The 15811-nt window shown below is 33.3% G+C and overlaps 2 protein-coding genes across 10 annotated transcripts in view; one reads left to right on the top strand and one right to left on the bottom strand.

Moving 5' to 3' along the window:
* Positions 1-6672, top strand: part of LOC144956471 (uncharacterized) — a 57355-nt gene extending 50683 nt beyond the window's left edge. For all 9 annotated transcript variants that reach the window (XM_078887053.1, XM_078887060.1, XM_078887037.1 and 6 more), the window contains 2 exons: positions 299-872; positions 2140-6672. In XM_078887053.1, the coding sequence (XP_078743179.1) occupies positions 299-862 (564 nt within the window). In that variant the 3' untranslated portion in view covers positions 863-872; positions 2140-6672. The remainder of the gene's footprint in view (positions 1-298; positions 873-2139) is intronic.
* Positions 6673-9704: 3032 nt separating this feature from the next.
* LOC144956375 (uncharacterized) overlaps positions 9705-15811 on the bottom strand; it is a 17539-nt gene continuing 11432 nt past the window's right edge. Inside the window, exon 2 of the mRNA XM_078886874.1 lies at positions 9705-15811. This exon is cut by the window's right edge and continues 96 nt beyond it. The gene's annotated coding sequence lies outside the window, so the exon portion shown is untranslated.

Genomic DNA, 15811 nt, shown 5'->3' with positions numbered 1-15811 from the left:
TGGATGATTTGAATTAAAGATATACAGACGATCATTGGTCTCAAAGTACATAATATGATTTAAGTTCAATTATCTTCAGTAAGTTACATAAGTGTATTACTTATTATTTCGCAGTTTCGCAAATAAGAGAGGGTGCTTCCTGAAACCTATCTGTCACAGTTTGGATCTTTCTTTTTTTCAAAGGAAAAAACCATTAACGGATTCAAAATCAATAATAAAAGAAAATGTCTTGGAAAAAATATATATTATTTATATGATTTTTAAATCAAAATTCTACCTTTTTCTTTTCTACTTGCAGAAAATTACTATGGAGACTTTTAGCTCAAATGAAGACAAATCTGAAGAAGGAGCGTTTTTGTCACTTGCTAATGAGCAAAAAGAATCTTTATCAACTGAAGAAAACATTGCAGATTGTGTTTCTTCAACTCAACCTACTGTCGACAATGGCAACCTTTTAAACAAAGACATTGCCTCATCATCAACCTGTACAGAACCAGGGGAAGTTGATGCTGATTATTTACATTGTGGAGAAGGAGAGAATTCTGAAACATCTACACATCTTGTTTCAGAATCTTCAGAATCTGGCAAATTGGTTACTTCCAATGATGCTTCAAATGTTTCAACCTCAGACTTGGTCTGCAATGAAGCTTTGGAAAACTGTGTGAAGACAGATGATGATCAACATATTCTTTCTAAATCTGATCCAGAAAAATCTGACTATTCTGAGTCTACTAGGGATCAAGAAGCCATCTCCACCAATGTAAATACAAACCCAGAGTCTAAGACAAACTCTTATCAAGATGAGTCCAACAAAGAAGACTCGCAACCACAACCCACTGCTGAACATTCTGCTTCTTCCTAAACAACCACAGGTTAGTAAATATGGGCAATAGGTTTCAAGCTTACTCGCCCTTAATAGCCTATAGGAGAGGTAAATTATTTTTGTCTTTTCTATCCTCGTACCCTATCCTGTGGCTCTCTGTCTTGATTCAATATCATTTGTCAAAGCCTGGCTGGGATAGTGCAATGGCTGGAATAGTTAGATGATGAGAGAAAAAGTGGAAATCATTCGGAAATGACACTTTTTGAAATATTAGATATTTCAATGACGGCCTTCTGGTCGATGTTGCTGATTGTTATTGGTAACTTGAATAATTTCCATATTCTCATGGAGAAGCACTACAATGATGGAGGGGAAAAAAAACTAAATAGAGATCAATATTATACAAGAGTTACTAGTTAAGAACAATCTTTACACAGACATATAGGCTTGTGAGAGCTTGTATTCCACTTCACAATGACTATAAGAATTGATTTAGAAAATAGAATTTGAGCCTGAATAGAGATCTATATTGATATGCAGATATTTATATAGGAATGATTGCGTCATTTTATCTGGTTTTTCCATAAAATTGAACCTAATTGAGCAACATGAAGATATGTGAAGCTCCAATGAATGATATTAGACTAATAAGAGTTTAAATTTCTTGTTGCCATACAAATTCATTTACATAAAATTCTTGATAATCATTACACTGTCACTAAGAGGAAAGCTGGTGGTTTTCACATATGTGTTTTTTTACAATGTGAATAGATTTTGAAATTCTTCCATAGTGGGCAGGGAGGCGCTTACTGTGTCTTCTATCCCCCTATATCTGTTTTCGAACATACTTTCTGTCTTTGTTACTTTGTTTTGTCCATGCCCTGGCCATTCACCCTATCTGGGAGAGAAACAGTCAAATGTATAGTTAGAGTTATTATGTTTTATTTACATATTATATATGATTTGCAAACATTTGAGTGTCCTTCTTAGTTGGGACCTGTGCTTGTGTCTGGATGAGACTTTATGGTGATCTCAAACTAAGTACTGTGATACTGTGCTCTTGGAATCAATATCTGTTTCCTATTTGAACCAATTCCCCTTTGTCTTACCTTTTCTTGGGTGCTTTAATTGTAATTCTAGAACATTTTACTATCCTCTTTTCTTCCTTTTTACTGGCACAGATATGACCTTAATGTGTTGCAAGCGCCGTAAAACCCTTAAAACACAAACAGATTTTGAAATTGATACTAAACCAAGCCACAAGGAATCATTCTTTTGCTTTAATACACTATTTTATCTGTTTTTTTTAATTACAGATTTACACAGTGCCAAGAATAGGATTGATATTACTACATATGAATATCACCAATATTTTATGGACTGTATTGTGGATGTTCGCACTGCCAGTTATTGATAATGGCTGGACAGATTTATTTTTCGAATCAAATGATATATAATTATGAATGGCATACTCTTTTTTAATTGTATGGTTGGTTTTTGTACGCTTTCATACCCACTTTATACCCCGGTATATTCCATTCTAATCAATGAACCATTTTATAATGTAATCTAACTGGCCATGCTAAAGACAAATAAAATGTTATGATCATTATTGTACTAGAATTCAAAACCCAGCTAGTTTTAACTTTCATTAACTGCTATTTAATCTTAAGTTATCTGAGGTATACGTATTATGTAGTTATCGGGTATTATGGATTGATGTCACAGTCTTCCATACAATTTCATGCGGCATTTGATATCATGTTTTGAAAGGAAAAGCTTCATACCAAATATAGTTTTGACTATGTTGACATTACATGTTGTTTTATGAATTGTGAAAGTGTTACGTGTGAAAGGTATATACATTGGCTTTTATTTCCAAAACACATATAGTATCATAACGTTTACAACTACCTATGAAACACACACACACACACACACACACACACACACACATTTTAATATTACATCTCTTTAAATTCAAACAGACAGCAAAAGAGTTTTAGGCACGTCTTTTTGGCAAATATGAAATAAACATATTTACTGTTTTTATTGGCTGAAGAAGGGATTTGAGCCCAAAACGTTTTGTTATTTGATATTTTGTTCCTATATTGAAGCTGTACATTACTTTTACAGTACACAGCTTCCAGCGGCTTAGTATTAACTCTGATAATGTTTTTGTGACATGGACGGGATTCCATTATTCAAAAAAACATTTTTTTAAGATATCGAAGGCATTTAAGTAGTCATCTTTGTAAAGGTGACACTTGGCTTAGAAATGGACAGTACACAAGGTTTGAGTGTACAGATACAAAAAATTTAAACCAACTCATGACCATTAGTGAAAAAGTGACCATCATCTCAATCTGACATTATGTCAAAGATATCAAAAAGTGAGTTAACATTTTAAGTTCATTCTCATGAACAAAAGAAATAGATTTATTGCAAGTGAATACTTTTGGATACCAGTATGAGTTGAATTTTCAGCATCTAAACACGACATAGTGCTGATCTGAGACGATGGGTCACAAGTATGATTAACTCTATCATCATGTAAATAATGATCATTGACAAATGTGCAATAGAGAGGTGATTGTTTGAGTCTTGGTTCAAATGTGCATGTGTGGATGGATGTTCTGTCTTTTATATGTAGTTTCATTTTCAAAAGAAAAAAAAATTACATTTACTGAAACACGATTTTAGTCTGTATTCGTGTAAACATTTCCTGACACAAAGTGTTACATTTTGTTTTGAAAAGGTTGTTTCTTTTTTGCATTTTGGCAAAGAGACCTGAATCTCTCTTTTTTTTTTTTTTTTTTTTTTTTTGGTAATATTCTTAAGAATCATTTTGTGGCTTACTTATCCTCTGTCTTTCCATTGAGACTCAATCAGCAATTGTAATTTTCTGTAAGTTTTATTTTCTTTTTCATCTTTGTATGTTTCGGTTTGATTTTAATCTACTGTTTTGTAGTGGTTTTATTTCACATCTAACTTCATTAGTATGAGCCATTGAGCCATGCTTGTGTTCCAACATTTACTTGTACAATTCAAGACAGTTAAGTGCAAACAAATCCACGGTTGCAGTCCCTGCCACATGTTACCAATGGCAGTTGAGAGAAAGCCTGTTAGATTTCTTCATCGACTTGGAGAAGGCTGTAATTGTTCATCAAAATTTTCTTAACTTGGTTAGCACGTGGTTGATGTTTAAAGACCAAGATAAGCCATTTGGTTTGTAGGGACAGTTTATCTCTGTTGTTTATCTCAAGAAATATTTAAAGTATTTATGTAGCACAAATGTACTCATCTATAATTTTCTATTTTTAACCCACATTTAAAATTTTTGAAATTTTAAAAAAGTCTCATGAGAATCAAATCATGAACCATAGCCTATGTTACAGTGTATAGATGTTAGAAATATAGAAAATGCCTGTCCCTAAAAAGTGTAAATCCATCGATGATTGGCTTAAGTCATTTTAGCATTTATAATCTGAACTTTGATTAAAATTGAATTCACTTTCAACAGTTTTGACTTCGGACATTTAGGGGAGAAAAAAAAAGTTCAATTATTAAAATTAGGTAAAGACAAGTAAGATTCATGTATTGTTTATGCTACATATTTTGATTAACTAATACAACATAATTTATCACGATATTTATTATACTCTACATAGTTCAATTAGATGCCTGTGGCGAAACAAACTTAAATTTTGCAGTTCCATATAACTTAACTACTGAGTTCATACACTAAGGCAACATTATACCCTCTGTTTCTGCCCTTTACTGTGATGAATCGTAGCTATTTTATGTTTGATTTTAATTTTCCTTCTTCACATTTAAAACAAGATAACAGTGATAATCTCCTGTGTAGTGTATTATGGGACAAAACTTTCAGGGTAATTTGCTATCTATATTGAATAAGTACTCATGTAGACAAAGGGTGATAGGAAATTCCCGGTTGGGGATCACAGCATGTCATAATGAGATAATATGATTTTTTCCCTAGTAAATTATCTCTTTAGAGATGTCTTATGTCTATGTGCTAATTTCTGTTATGGTTTGCGGGTGGTTGGATGGGAGCATCACCCTTGAATCATATACCTATGATGTTCGCATGGGTGTACGATCCGATAGTGATGTCGTTTCTTCTTCTCTTTACTCGCCTATCCTGCTTCTTTGGTTTGTGATTGTATTTTTGACAGGGGATATTTTTTTTCTGTAAATCTTCTGCCTGTTTGTTCTTGGTTATTTATAATTTAGCTTATGATATCTTTAGGTTATGATTTTGATTTACATTTGTACTATTTTTGTTAGATTGCTTGTTTTTTTGTTTCAGCGGTCTCTCATATAACCTCAATTGTGTTGGAAGAGACCTAAAGCAACAAACAAACAAAAAAAAATCTGTTATGGTTTTATTATATAATATAACTATGTTGTAATTGATTATACAAATACACTTTCATTTTCGGCAAAAATCCAATGAATCAATGACTTTTGTCTCAGACAAGCTACAGAGGTACATTTCTTCTATCGTCCACTGCTTTCCTCCTCTTTATCTAAATCCATTGCCTTTCTTTTTCTCGCGCTTAAATGTCCCAGTTATGCTGTCAGTGCTGTTAATCCTCTTAAAAACAAATAAAAAATGATTGATAACTAAACAAATCTTTTGACTTTTTTATTATTTTGCTTTCTACTGATACTGAATGACCTTAAGTATTGCAGGTTTTCATGTTGAAAGCGGTTAGACATGACGTCAGGGTTGAATAAAATCGAATCCTTGCTTGTTGAGAGTTAAGAACAGTTTGTCGGGCCTTTCTCCATAATCAACAGTGATAAGCTTTGCTAAACCCTGGTGGAAAATAACTTACTTTTCGATAGATAGTGTCTTTTACAAATGATAGCAAGAAACTGGATAGGCTTCAGTTCTGTGGACACGCCAGTGCAGAAAATAAACACATTTTGGTATATTAAACTGTCAATTCTGGATTTATTTCTTTTCTTTTAATTTGTCATTTTCAAGCATTATTAATCACATTCTATCCTACCTCCTTATGTATATTTTTATTATGAAAGTTAGAATTATATAAGTTGCATATTTTATTTATTAATAGCTAATTACTAGCCATTATACAACATTAGCCATTGTTTAATTCTTGATCATCAACCCTAAAATGGTCAGTATCAAATATACTTATAGATCATAATTCTATTAGTTTCTGTCTAAATGGTTGTGCAAAATACAGTATTTTGTTCATGTTAATTTTTTTTGTTAACCTCATTTAGGAAGTTTTATGCCTCCTATTCCTGTAGATCACTTTAATTTTATTGGGACATAGCACGAAACTCTGATATTTAGTCTTTTTATTTTAGACATTTGTTATTTCTTCTTTTAAATTAAGATTTTTACATTTAGATATACATTTAAAATGGTATCAAAGAATTCATTTTATGATCTGTGTTTATGATTTGGAAATTCCATATGATTTTTTTTTTACCTTGGTTGGTCGGGGAGTATTCACTTACTCTTATTGTGTCTTCGAATTCTTTTTTGTATCTGAATTTGTTGGGGTTTTTTTCAACGCTCATAGACCAAACTTGTAATTTCAAAAACAATTATTTTTTTCCTAGCAGGATTTGAATTTCTTCATAGTGTTAACATTACTGTCTTATGTTGCCATTATTGTTATCAGCAGGAAGATGTTTTAAAGTCAAAAGGTTAATTAATGATAAGTGTTTTATGAAATGTGTTAACGTTTCTTGTGTGCATTGTAAATATTCTGTGGTGTTATAATAATATATAGAACGCTTGGTTTGGATAAAGACCATCATAAATAAAGACATTTTACACAACACATCGGCATCTTTTTCTTTTCACATAGACGAGGATACCTAATGGTCATAGCACATGAACTATTTGAGTTCTGCTGGGTGGGGTCTTACTGGGTCTTTTATTCCCACTTGTTTTCTGTCTTTGTCTTGGACTGAGATTACACTTGGTTTTGACCTTGCTCTGGCTGGAGTCCTTGACTGGGGGAAAACAGTCAAATGTATAGTTATGATTTTGGGAGATTATTTTTTTTTACAACTTGGAAATCATCTCTCTGTTATGTGCTGTTAGTTATGTTTTCTGTTTTGGATATATTCTGTAAACATTTGAGTGTGTTCCTCTTATTGGTGGGATCTTGTGCTGATGTCTGGATGAGACTTTTCGGTGATCTCAAAGTACACAGATTATGTGCTTTCAGAATCTATATCTGTTTCCTATTTAAACAAATTCTCCCTGATCCTACTTTTTCTTGAGTATCTTTTTTTGTAATTCTAGACCTTTTTTTCACTATCCCATATTCTTCCTTTTTTACTGGCGCTGATGTGTCGAAAGCGCCGTAAAACCCTTAAAAACTAAATAAAAATATTTGAGTTCTGCACTTCTGTTATGAACTGTTTCAGGTCTGTTTACCTGTAAGACAATGACTCTGTGGGGGTTTGTTGGGGTTTTTTTTTTTTTCTCAAGCCTTTGACTCTCCTTTTGACTTGGACCACTTACGTCTATCCCTCCATATCTATGGGCGGGGTCTTCTTACCACCCCTGATGGGCGGAGAGGTCACTATTGCTGTGTCTTATATTCCGATGTACCAGCTTTACCTTTCCATGTTGCTCACTGTCTTTGTTCTTGATTGAGATTTATCGGATTTGTTCCTGGCCCTAGCGGGGACCCTGGGTGGGGTTCCCTACCTCCACAGTGGGCAGGGAGGTACTTACCGTGTCTTCTATCCCCGTATATCTGTTTTCCAACTTGCTTTCTGTCTTTGTCTTGGGGTGAGATTGCTCGGTTTTGTCCCAACCCTGGCCAGAGTCCTTGACTGGGAGGGAAACAGTCAAATGCATAGTTATTGTTTTGGGAGATGATATTTTTTTCCTTGTAAATCATCTCTCTGTTATGTGTTATTATATTTGTTATTTTTAATGTATAATGCAAGCATTTGAGTGTATTCCTCTTTGTTGGATTTTGTGCTTGTGTCTGGATGAGACTTATAGGTGATCTCAAACTAAGTGCATTGGTGGTATGCTCTTGGAATCTACATCTGATCCCTATTTGTTCCCAGTTCCCCTATGTCTTACTTTTTCTTGGGTGCTTTAATTGTAATTCTAGAACTTTTTACTATCCCATTTTTTTCCTTTTTACTGGCGCTGATATGACCTTAATGTGTTGCAAGCGCCGTAAAACCCTTAAAAACAAACAAAACAAACTAGCGGGGACCCTTAGCTGAGAGGGATCCAGTCAAATGTATAGTTCCTTTTTTTTGTGAGAGATAACAAACAAACACATATGTAAATTGCTTCCTGTATTTGTCTTAGACTAAGATTGTGATGATTAACTCTGTTTCTGGGTTGGATAATCAAAAAGGAACAGTCAAGTCTATATATTCCTTTTTAAAATAGATACTTTCTAGCAAGAGGGAAATATACAGTATATTTTTCTTTCTCAACATAATCAGCTACCTGCGTTCTTATCATTTTTTCATCTAATATTCACCGCCAGCCACATACCCATATCCTGGGTGGGGTTCCCTACCTCCACAGTGGGCAGGGAGGTACATACCGTGTCTTCTATCCCCTTATATCTGTTTTCCAATATGCTTTCTGTCTTTGTTTTGGTATCAGTTTGCTTGGTTTTGTCCCGACCCTGGCCGGAGTCCTTGGCTGGGAGGGAAACAGTCAAATGCATAGTTATTGTTTTGGGAGATGATATTGTTTTCCTTGTAAATCATCTCTGTTATGTATTATTATATTTGCTATTTTTAATGTATAATGAAATGTAAGCATTTGAGTGTATTCCTCTTTGTTGGATCTTGTTCTTGTGTCTGGGTGAGACTTATAGGTGATCTCAGACTAAGTAAATTGATGGTATGCTCTTGGAATATACATCTGATCCCTATTTGGTCCCAATTCCCCTTTGTCTTACTTTCTCTTGGGTGCTTTAATTGTAATTCTAGAACTTTCTACTATCCAATTTCTTCCTTTTTACTGGCGCTGATATAACCTAAATGTATTGCAAGCGCCGTAAAACCCTTTAAAAAAAAAACAGGCCCATATCACTCCTAAGCGGCTTTTCAGAAACTCAGAGTACGTAGTATGTATGTTAATGAAAGGGATGTGGACTAGTCCTAGACACATCCCTGCCTAGAGAGCAGTCCCGTTTCAGGGACGGGAGATGCACAACAGAACAAGATGATGAGGCAATTTTCAAATGGAAGCTATGGCTATGAATGGGGCCGTAATCATAGACCCATTGGTGACTTAGCATAGGTTTTGGTGTGATCGGCTAATACTGAAACTTTTCGAAGATCCCAAAGTGCATGCAGACTTTGGAGCTGTGCGCGTCTCTAACAAGGGGAAAGACATTTCCATGTGTCATTGGAGGCTTCACGAGCAAAGTCAGAAAATATAACTATATCATAGTTTCACTGGGGGGATGTCTCGGCACACATAATCTTCTTTAATGTTTACTTAAGCGACACGCCTAACAACCCCCCCCCCCCCCCCGGGGGTACTGTCAGCTACAACTGGGTAATTGCTTTGATGATGGTGATATTTTCAAATTGATCACTAAAATAATTTGAATTAATAGTAAACCTTTTACAACGTACTGGTTGCGAAAAATCTAAGAATATTACTTTGAAGGTGGGTTTTTTTCAGGTCTATGGATTGATTCAAGTCGTTATTTCTACCATGTATTAACACTCACACTTAAGTGCGTGATGTTAAGTGGCGTGCTAAAAATAACTCATTTAATAAATCCGAAGCCGTGAGAGAATTCTTTATAACATCAATATAAAACAATACTAATGCAATCATTTAAACAAAGTCAGATAACGAAAAATATGAGACGAAACATGGTGTTTATTTAGTAAATTAGATATATATATATTATTTCCATGTAGAAGAAAACATTTCTTATAATTTGTAGTTACTTTAAAAGAAAAAGGAGATATCAAAGACAAGAATATTGCACATGGTTATTATATAGAATAATTGAAAAGGTTCAATTCACATGAAATGTATGTGGCAGTATTGATCGGCTGAGAAGCTATACAAATGCAATATCAACCTATTTTGGTAAAGAAATAACATTATAAAATGATGACATGACAGATGAACACGTGATTTTACACTAACCGACCATTTTTACCAACAGAGCGATGGGTCCGTCTCGTGCTTCTAACGGTTTTCATTATCACTGCTCTCTAAATGAAAACAGTACGGTTTGGATCTCCCCTAGTGAGTGGCAGCCATCCACTATCACGTGCACACCTCTGTGACACTTATTCTTACTTACTGATCACTTAGCTGCTTGATTCCTTTAATATTGCAGTTTAAGAAAAATGAATTCTTGCTCTACTTAGTAGGCCATTAACAAAAATAAATATTTAAAACTTGAATTTGAAACTTGATACTATATTTTTGACCTATTCAGAGCAGCCATCCATAGAGACCGTATATCTTCTGAGAATACAGACATCTCATAAGTTGTACACGTGAACGGGAAAATAAATTTATTTGAAAGACGGAAATACGCATTTAACTATTCTCATTTTATCCTCATTGTATTTAGTTGGGAAGTATTTCACTTTAGTGTAATACATTTCTGATTAAAAATTTGAAGCAACCAGACCAGGTCTGTTGAACATAAAAGGTAATCGAATTGATGCCTATTTCAACTTGATGATCACATAATATGAATGGAAAATAATATTGTTTCCTAAAATATTTTTTTTTAAATGAGCAATTGTAGAATAAAATTGATTATTTAATTTAAGAACACATTTGGTACATTTTATGAAATTTGTAGGCATATAAAAACTTATAATAAAAATTAAGGAAAGTGTTAACAGTGTAATAGAATAAAACGCATGCAAAGTAAAACGTTACCGATGTGTATCAAATGTTTGTGATTTTTTTGTTTCATGATCAGACATGATATTGTCGGGAAGTCAAGAGAAAGTTTGTCAAGTAAAAGGCATTACAATGAATTGTTTGATAGTGCTATGAGACTGGCGACACAGCGATACCATGTGAAACGAGCAGCCAACAGCGATAATCAGGAATTTTGTGAATAATCGAGTCAAAATTTTAAATGACAAGGCTTGCGAGATTTAAATATTTTGCAGTTGAAGAAATTTATTATTCTCAACGAAAACATTATATAAACTTAAGTCAAGTTTTAAAATCTAAACTTTTAATGCAATTTTCTACACTAAGTTCATTCCGTTAAAGTCAAATCTATACCAGATTGGTGTGCTTGTTAACATTGAAATGAATATTGGGATATGATAAATTAAAGGCTACATACGCTGGAAAAAAACAGAACATGAATTAAAATTTTTGGCCAGATAACTGGTCCTTAGAATATCGATCGATTAGAATGTCAAAATGATCAAACCTGAAGGTCATTATAATCGACCGATATTTGAAAGGCGAGTTTTCTATCCAAAATTTTAAATACGTGTCTATTAACCAATTACCACCATTCTCTGGAAAAAAAATGTATTTAAAAATTTGGCTAGAAAAGCCGACATGCATTTTAAAATTTGGCTAAAAAACTCGTCCTTCAAATATCGATCGATTTAAATGACCCTCATCTTGTCAAAAACTCAAAACATGGGACCTCGCGAGCTCCCAAGTTTGAGAGTTTTGCCAAGATGAGAGTTATTTAAATCGATCGATAATTGAAGGACGAGTTTTTTAGCCAAATTTTAAAATGCATGTCGGCATTTAACTGGTTAAGAGTATAGCAACATAATATTTACTTTCGAATGCGGTTCTGATACGTTCTGGGTTGTGATCAATGGGAGGGGAAATGCATTCTTCTACCGAAATAAGGCAATAAAAAAATATTAAAAATTCATCCCAATCGCATGTTACAGTAAGATGATGTCACCCTGACCTATCGAGATGGAATATAGATGAGATAATCTACCCAGACATGCTATATCAATATGAACCCACCCAGATGATGGGTAACCAAATCTAGCTCAATGAAATATGTATGAAACGACCCATGTAGAGAAACTGGTTTACTGTGCAATGCTTTATTAAAAGTACTAAATCATATGTACTAACAAAAAGGTGAAAATGGAAAAAGAGTTCCAAATAAAAAATTACAAATTGTATATTTGTTTTCTTCTGAGGCCTTTCTATTTTAACCTTTTTGTTAATATGCCAGTCTAAAAATAGCCCCTTATAGACCATTATGATTATAAACATATTTTTCTCCATATTTTTATTAGCTCTAACTATCATCATCAGACTATTATTGTAAACTTTTCAATTTAATATTTTTAACCAAACGAAAACAAAAATGAAAAGGAAAAAATAATGTATGTTATAATTTTCAATGTCGTGATACCACACAATTCAGTTGAACAAGTTTTGGGAAAAATGTGTTCTATGTTCATTTCGCGCGTGTAAACTACAACTGCGATATAAATGAACACAATGGACCATGTCTGGTCAAGGATTACCACTTGCATAAATAGAACAAACAGTGCAGTCATGAAAAGAATGACGTACCTCAATAGTTGTATGATTGGTCAAAGATTTAAATGTACAATAATGACAAAATTATTAAGATGATCTTATCCAGTTTCAATCATATGATTGCTACAAACACCCATAACAAATACACACATCACAATTGTACAATTGTCTGCATATATATATATATATATATATATATATATATATATATATATATATATATATAATAGACGTTTGAAATAAAGATTGAATCGTTAATTATGATGAATGCGCGGTAAATAATAATCATAAATAAAATGAATGGATCAGTCAACAAAAGACAAAATGTGAATGATGAATAAGTTTGTACACAGGTTTAATGTTTGATTTTGCTTTCAAAAAGTATTCAACTTATGTAGGTTTTAACAAATGTTATAATGAGAGTTATTGTCTTTATAAAAAAGAGTGATTACTTTCTATTCGTGAAGGAAATAAATTAGTATTATAAATTTATATGGGTAAGTATGATAGAAAATAATTTTGAAGTGATTTAAACATTATTTTGAAATAATATATGGGAAAGAACCTTTTTAAAGGGAAAAAAGACAACAACTGGTAAGACAGACTTCACATATCAACAGTCGGATGTCATATTTGTTTGTTTATGCATTGGACCCGCCAATGAGTTGTGTTGGAGAATCTGACCATGATTTAAACAGTTTAACTGCCGTACTCCAAAAAAGGTGTGTATTTAAAAATTGATCAGAAAACTCGTTCTTCAAATATCTCATCTTGGCAAAAAACAAAAAACAAAAAACAAAAAAAAAAAAAAAAAAAAACCCAGAAAAAACAAACTAACAAACCAAAAACCTCTCAAACCTGGGAACTCGCGAGATTCCAGGTTTAAGGGTTTTTGCCATTGAAATGAATCGATATTTGAAGGACGAGTTTTCTGACCAAATTTTTAAAGTCGCGTCTTTCTGAAGTACGGTAGTTAACTGGTTAATGGTTTTCATCATCCTATTATACAATCATGATTCAAGCGTCCCATTCAATGACATTTTGTCAGTGTTTTAGAAAACAGGCGAATTCATTGAGGAGTTCTCAACAAAAGATACAAGAAAAAAATATGCAGTTGAGTTAAAAAACTATCACTAGGTATATCACAAAAAAATATTGATATTTAAATAGAACTGTTGAATCTGCTGAAATGGGGTAAATAATATCAAGATCAGTTAGGTACTCAAATGTTCCCATGCCAATCTAATGACTTCTAGAATGGAACCTTTCACACGAATTGTACTTTGTAATGATAGTATGAAACTTGAAATAAATTATTTAAAAAAATCAATGATACAAAAGTTGTCACAATTGTCATAATACAAGTTATCACGATAATTATGGTAAGTCTTTTAGTGAAATCAATGAAAAGGTTAAAAGCACTGGACGTCTATTAGTAAAGATTCTATTTCTTTTTTTTTTCACCAGGTTTATCATCTGTCATGAAATGACTTAACGCATTTTTTAAATTTAAGTTTTAGCCTGAAAATATTTTTTTCATACATCCATGGGTTAAATTGACGCCTAACTAGTTCTTAGTCTCGGGTTTAAGACTTTAAGAAGTCAAGGGTCATCTTATTCTATCGTTACATGAATTAAAATGGATCTGGCCAAAACGAGAAAACGTTGGAATTGAAGATACTGAATACAAACTCCAAAATGGCTACAATATTTTCACTAAAAGAAACGTTTATACATCGTTTCTGCTAATTATGGACTTATGACTGTCAATCTCAAAATGTTAATCATTTAGAAGTTCAATATCACATAGATTCTCTCTCTCTCTCTCTCTCTATCTCTCTCTCTCTCTCTCTCTCTCTCTCTCTCTCTCTCTCTCTATCTATCTATCTATCTATCTATCTATCTATCTATCTATCTATCTATCTATCTATCTATCTATCTATCTATCTATCTCTCTCTCTCTATCTATCTATCTATCTATCTCTCTCTCTCTATCTATCTATCTATCTCTCTCTCTCTCTCTCTCTCTCTCTCTCTCTCTCTCCTCATCAGCAACCTCTCAAACGGAGGGTAGTGTCCAAGCGAGGTCACGGGTTCGCCTTCCTTTCATCACAGATTTTTGTTAATTGCTTTTTAATTTCTAATTTTGTTTTTGTTTTTTGTTGTTTGTATTTTCTTCTTCTTTTTTTTTCTTTTTTTTTTTGCTGGTAATTTTCTGCACGATTTATATCTTATCGTCAACAACATGACTTGATTGAGCTACTTTTCAATATTTGATTTAGACGTTTAGATTTAAAGTACCACACCAATTTTCCACTGAAAAGGTGATATTCTGGAAATTTTTAGAATGGATGTCGTACAGAATCCTTCGACCCCTATATATTTAAACTAATTAATAGGAGAACAAAGTGTAGTAAATATCTACCAACTGAATGCCACCAATATCCTAAAGGCTCCGTGAATTTGTGGAAATGCTTGATGGAAATCAGACATAACAAAAACGGAGTTATTCAAATGTGTATAGCACGAAACAGACAACTATACAAATCATTATAAATTGCGGGGTTATAAAAGAAAAGCTCTTTCGGAATGATTTGAAATGAGCCTATCTTAGCATTTGGTCGGAGAGGGGGTCAAAAAAAATTCCGACTCAAGCTGAACAAAATCCAATATTGTGCCTTCTTTCTAAATTGTCAAGTTTAGAAAACGTATATGAAATAAAATTCACATAAATGATTTATTGCAATGTCAATGGATAATAGCATCAAGTTAAGGTCACAGAAAAAAAACACAACACATACCCCCCCCCCCCCCCCCCCCCTTCAGAAAATCGATTCCGCTCATTCTCGCGTTGCCATAGTTACAGTTTCGTGCCTCGTCCTCACATCGACATTTGTCATCACATACACACATGTGTTTTTAAAACCTGACATCCCCGTCACCCACCATCACCTCCATCATCATCATTCTTGTCATGATACTCTTATCGATTCTGGATACGCCCATCCTATCACGTTTCCAGATTCCAGCAACTAGTTTATTAATTTATTCCTGTTGTTATCGATGGTGTTGTTGTCAATTCCACAGTGAATAAAATAAAACCAGCAAGTCATTGTTTTTGTCCTTTTTGATCACACCACAGCACATCACATACGAATAATCTGTTGCTTAGAGTTACGTGAAGATATCTAAAATAATTATAACCAATGAAAATTCTAAATATTATTTATCATCATTCTTGTAACCGAAAAGCATTTTAACCGTTTCCATATTTAAATTACAATGCTGTCCATACCAATTGGAGTTATCACAATTTAAACATTATAAGAAGCCACACGTAGGGTTGGGTTAGAAGTCTCCATGTCATCCATCCAGAATTTTCATCTTCAAAATCTCTGGTATCCGTAAGTGGCATTGGTAGCTTGTATTACATTTAAAGCATGACAATGTAG

This window comes from Berghia stephanieae, chromosome 1, assembly GCF_034508935.2.
Source record: "Berghia stephanieae isolate SIO BIC M18660-M18661 chromosome 1, UCSD_Bste_1.3, whole genome shotgun sequence".
Classification (NCBI taxonomy): domain Eukaryota; kingdom Metazoa; phylum Mollusca; class Gastropoda; order Nudibranchia; family Aeolidiidae; genus Berghia; species Berghia stephanieae.
This window is presented reverse-complemented; position numbering and strand designations above follow the sequence as displayed.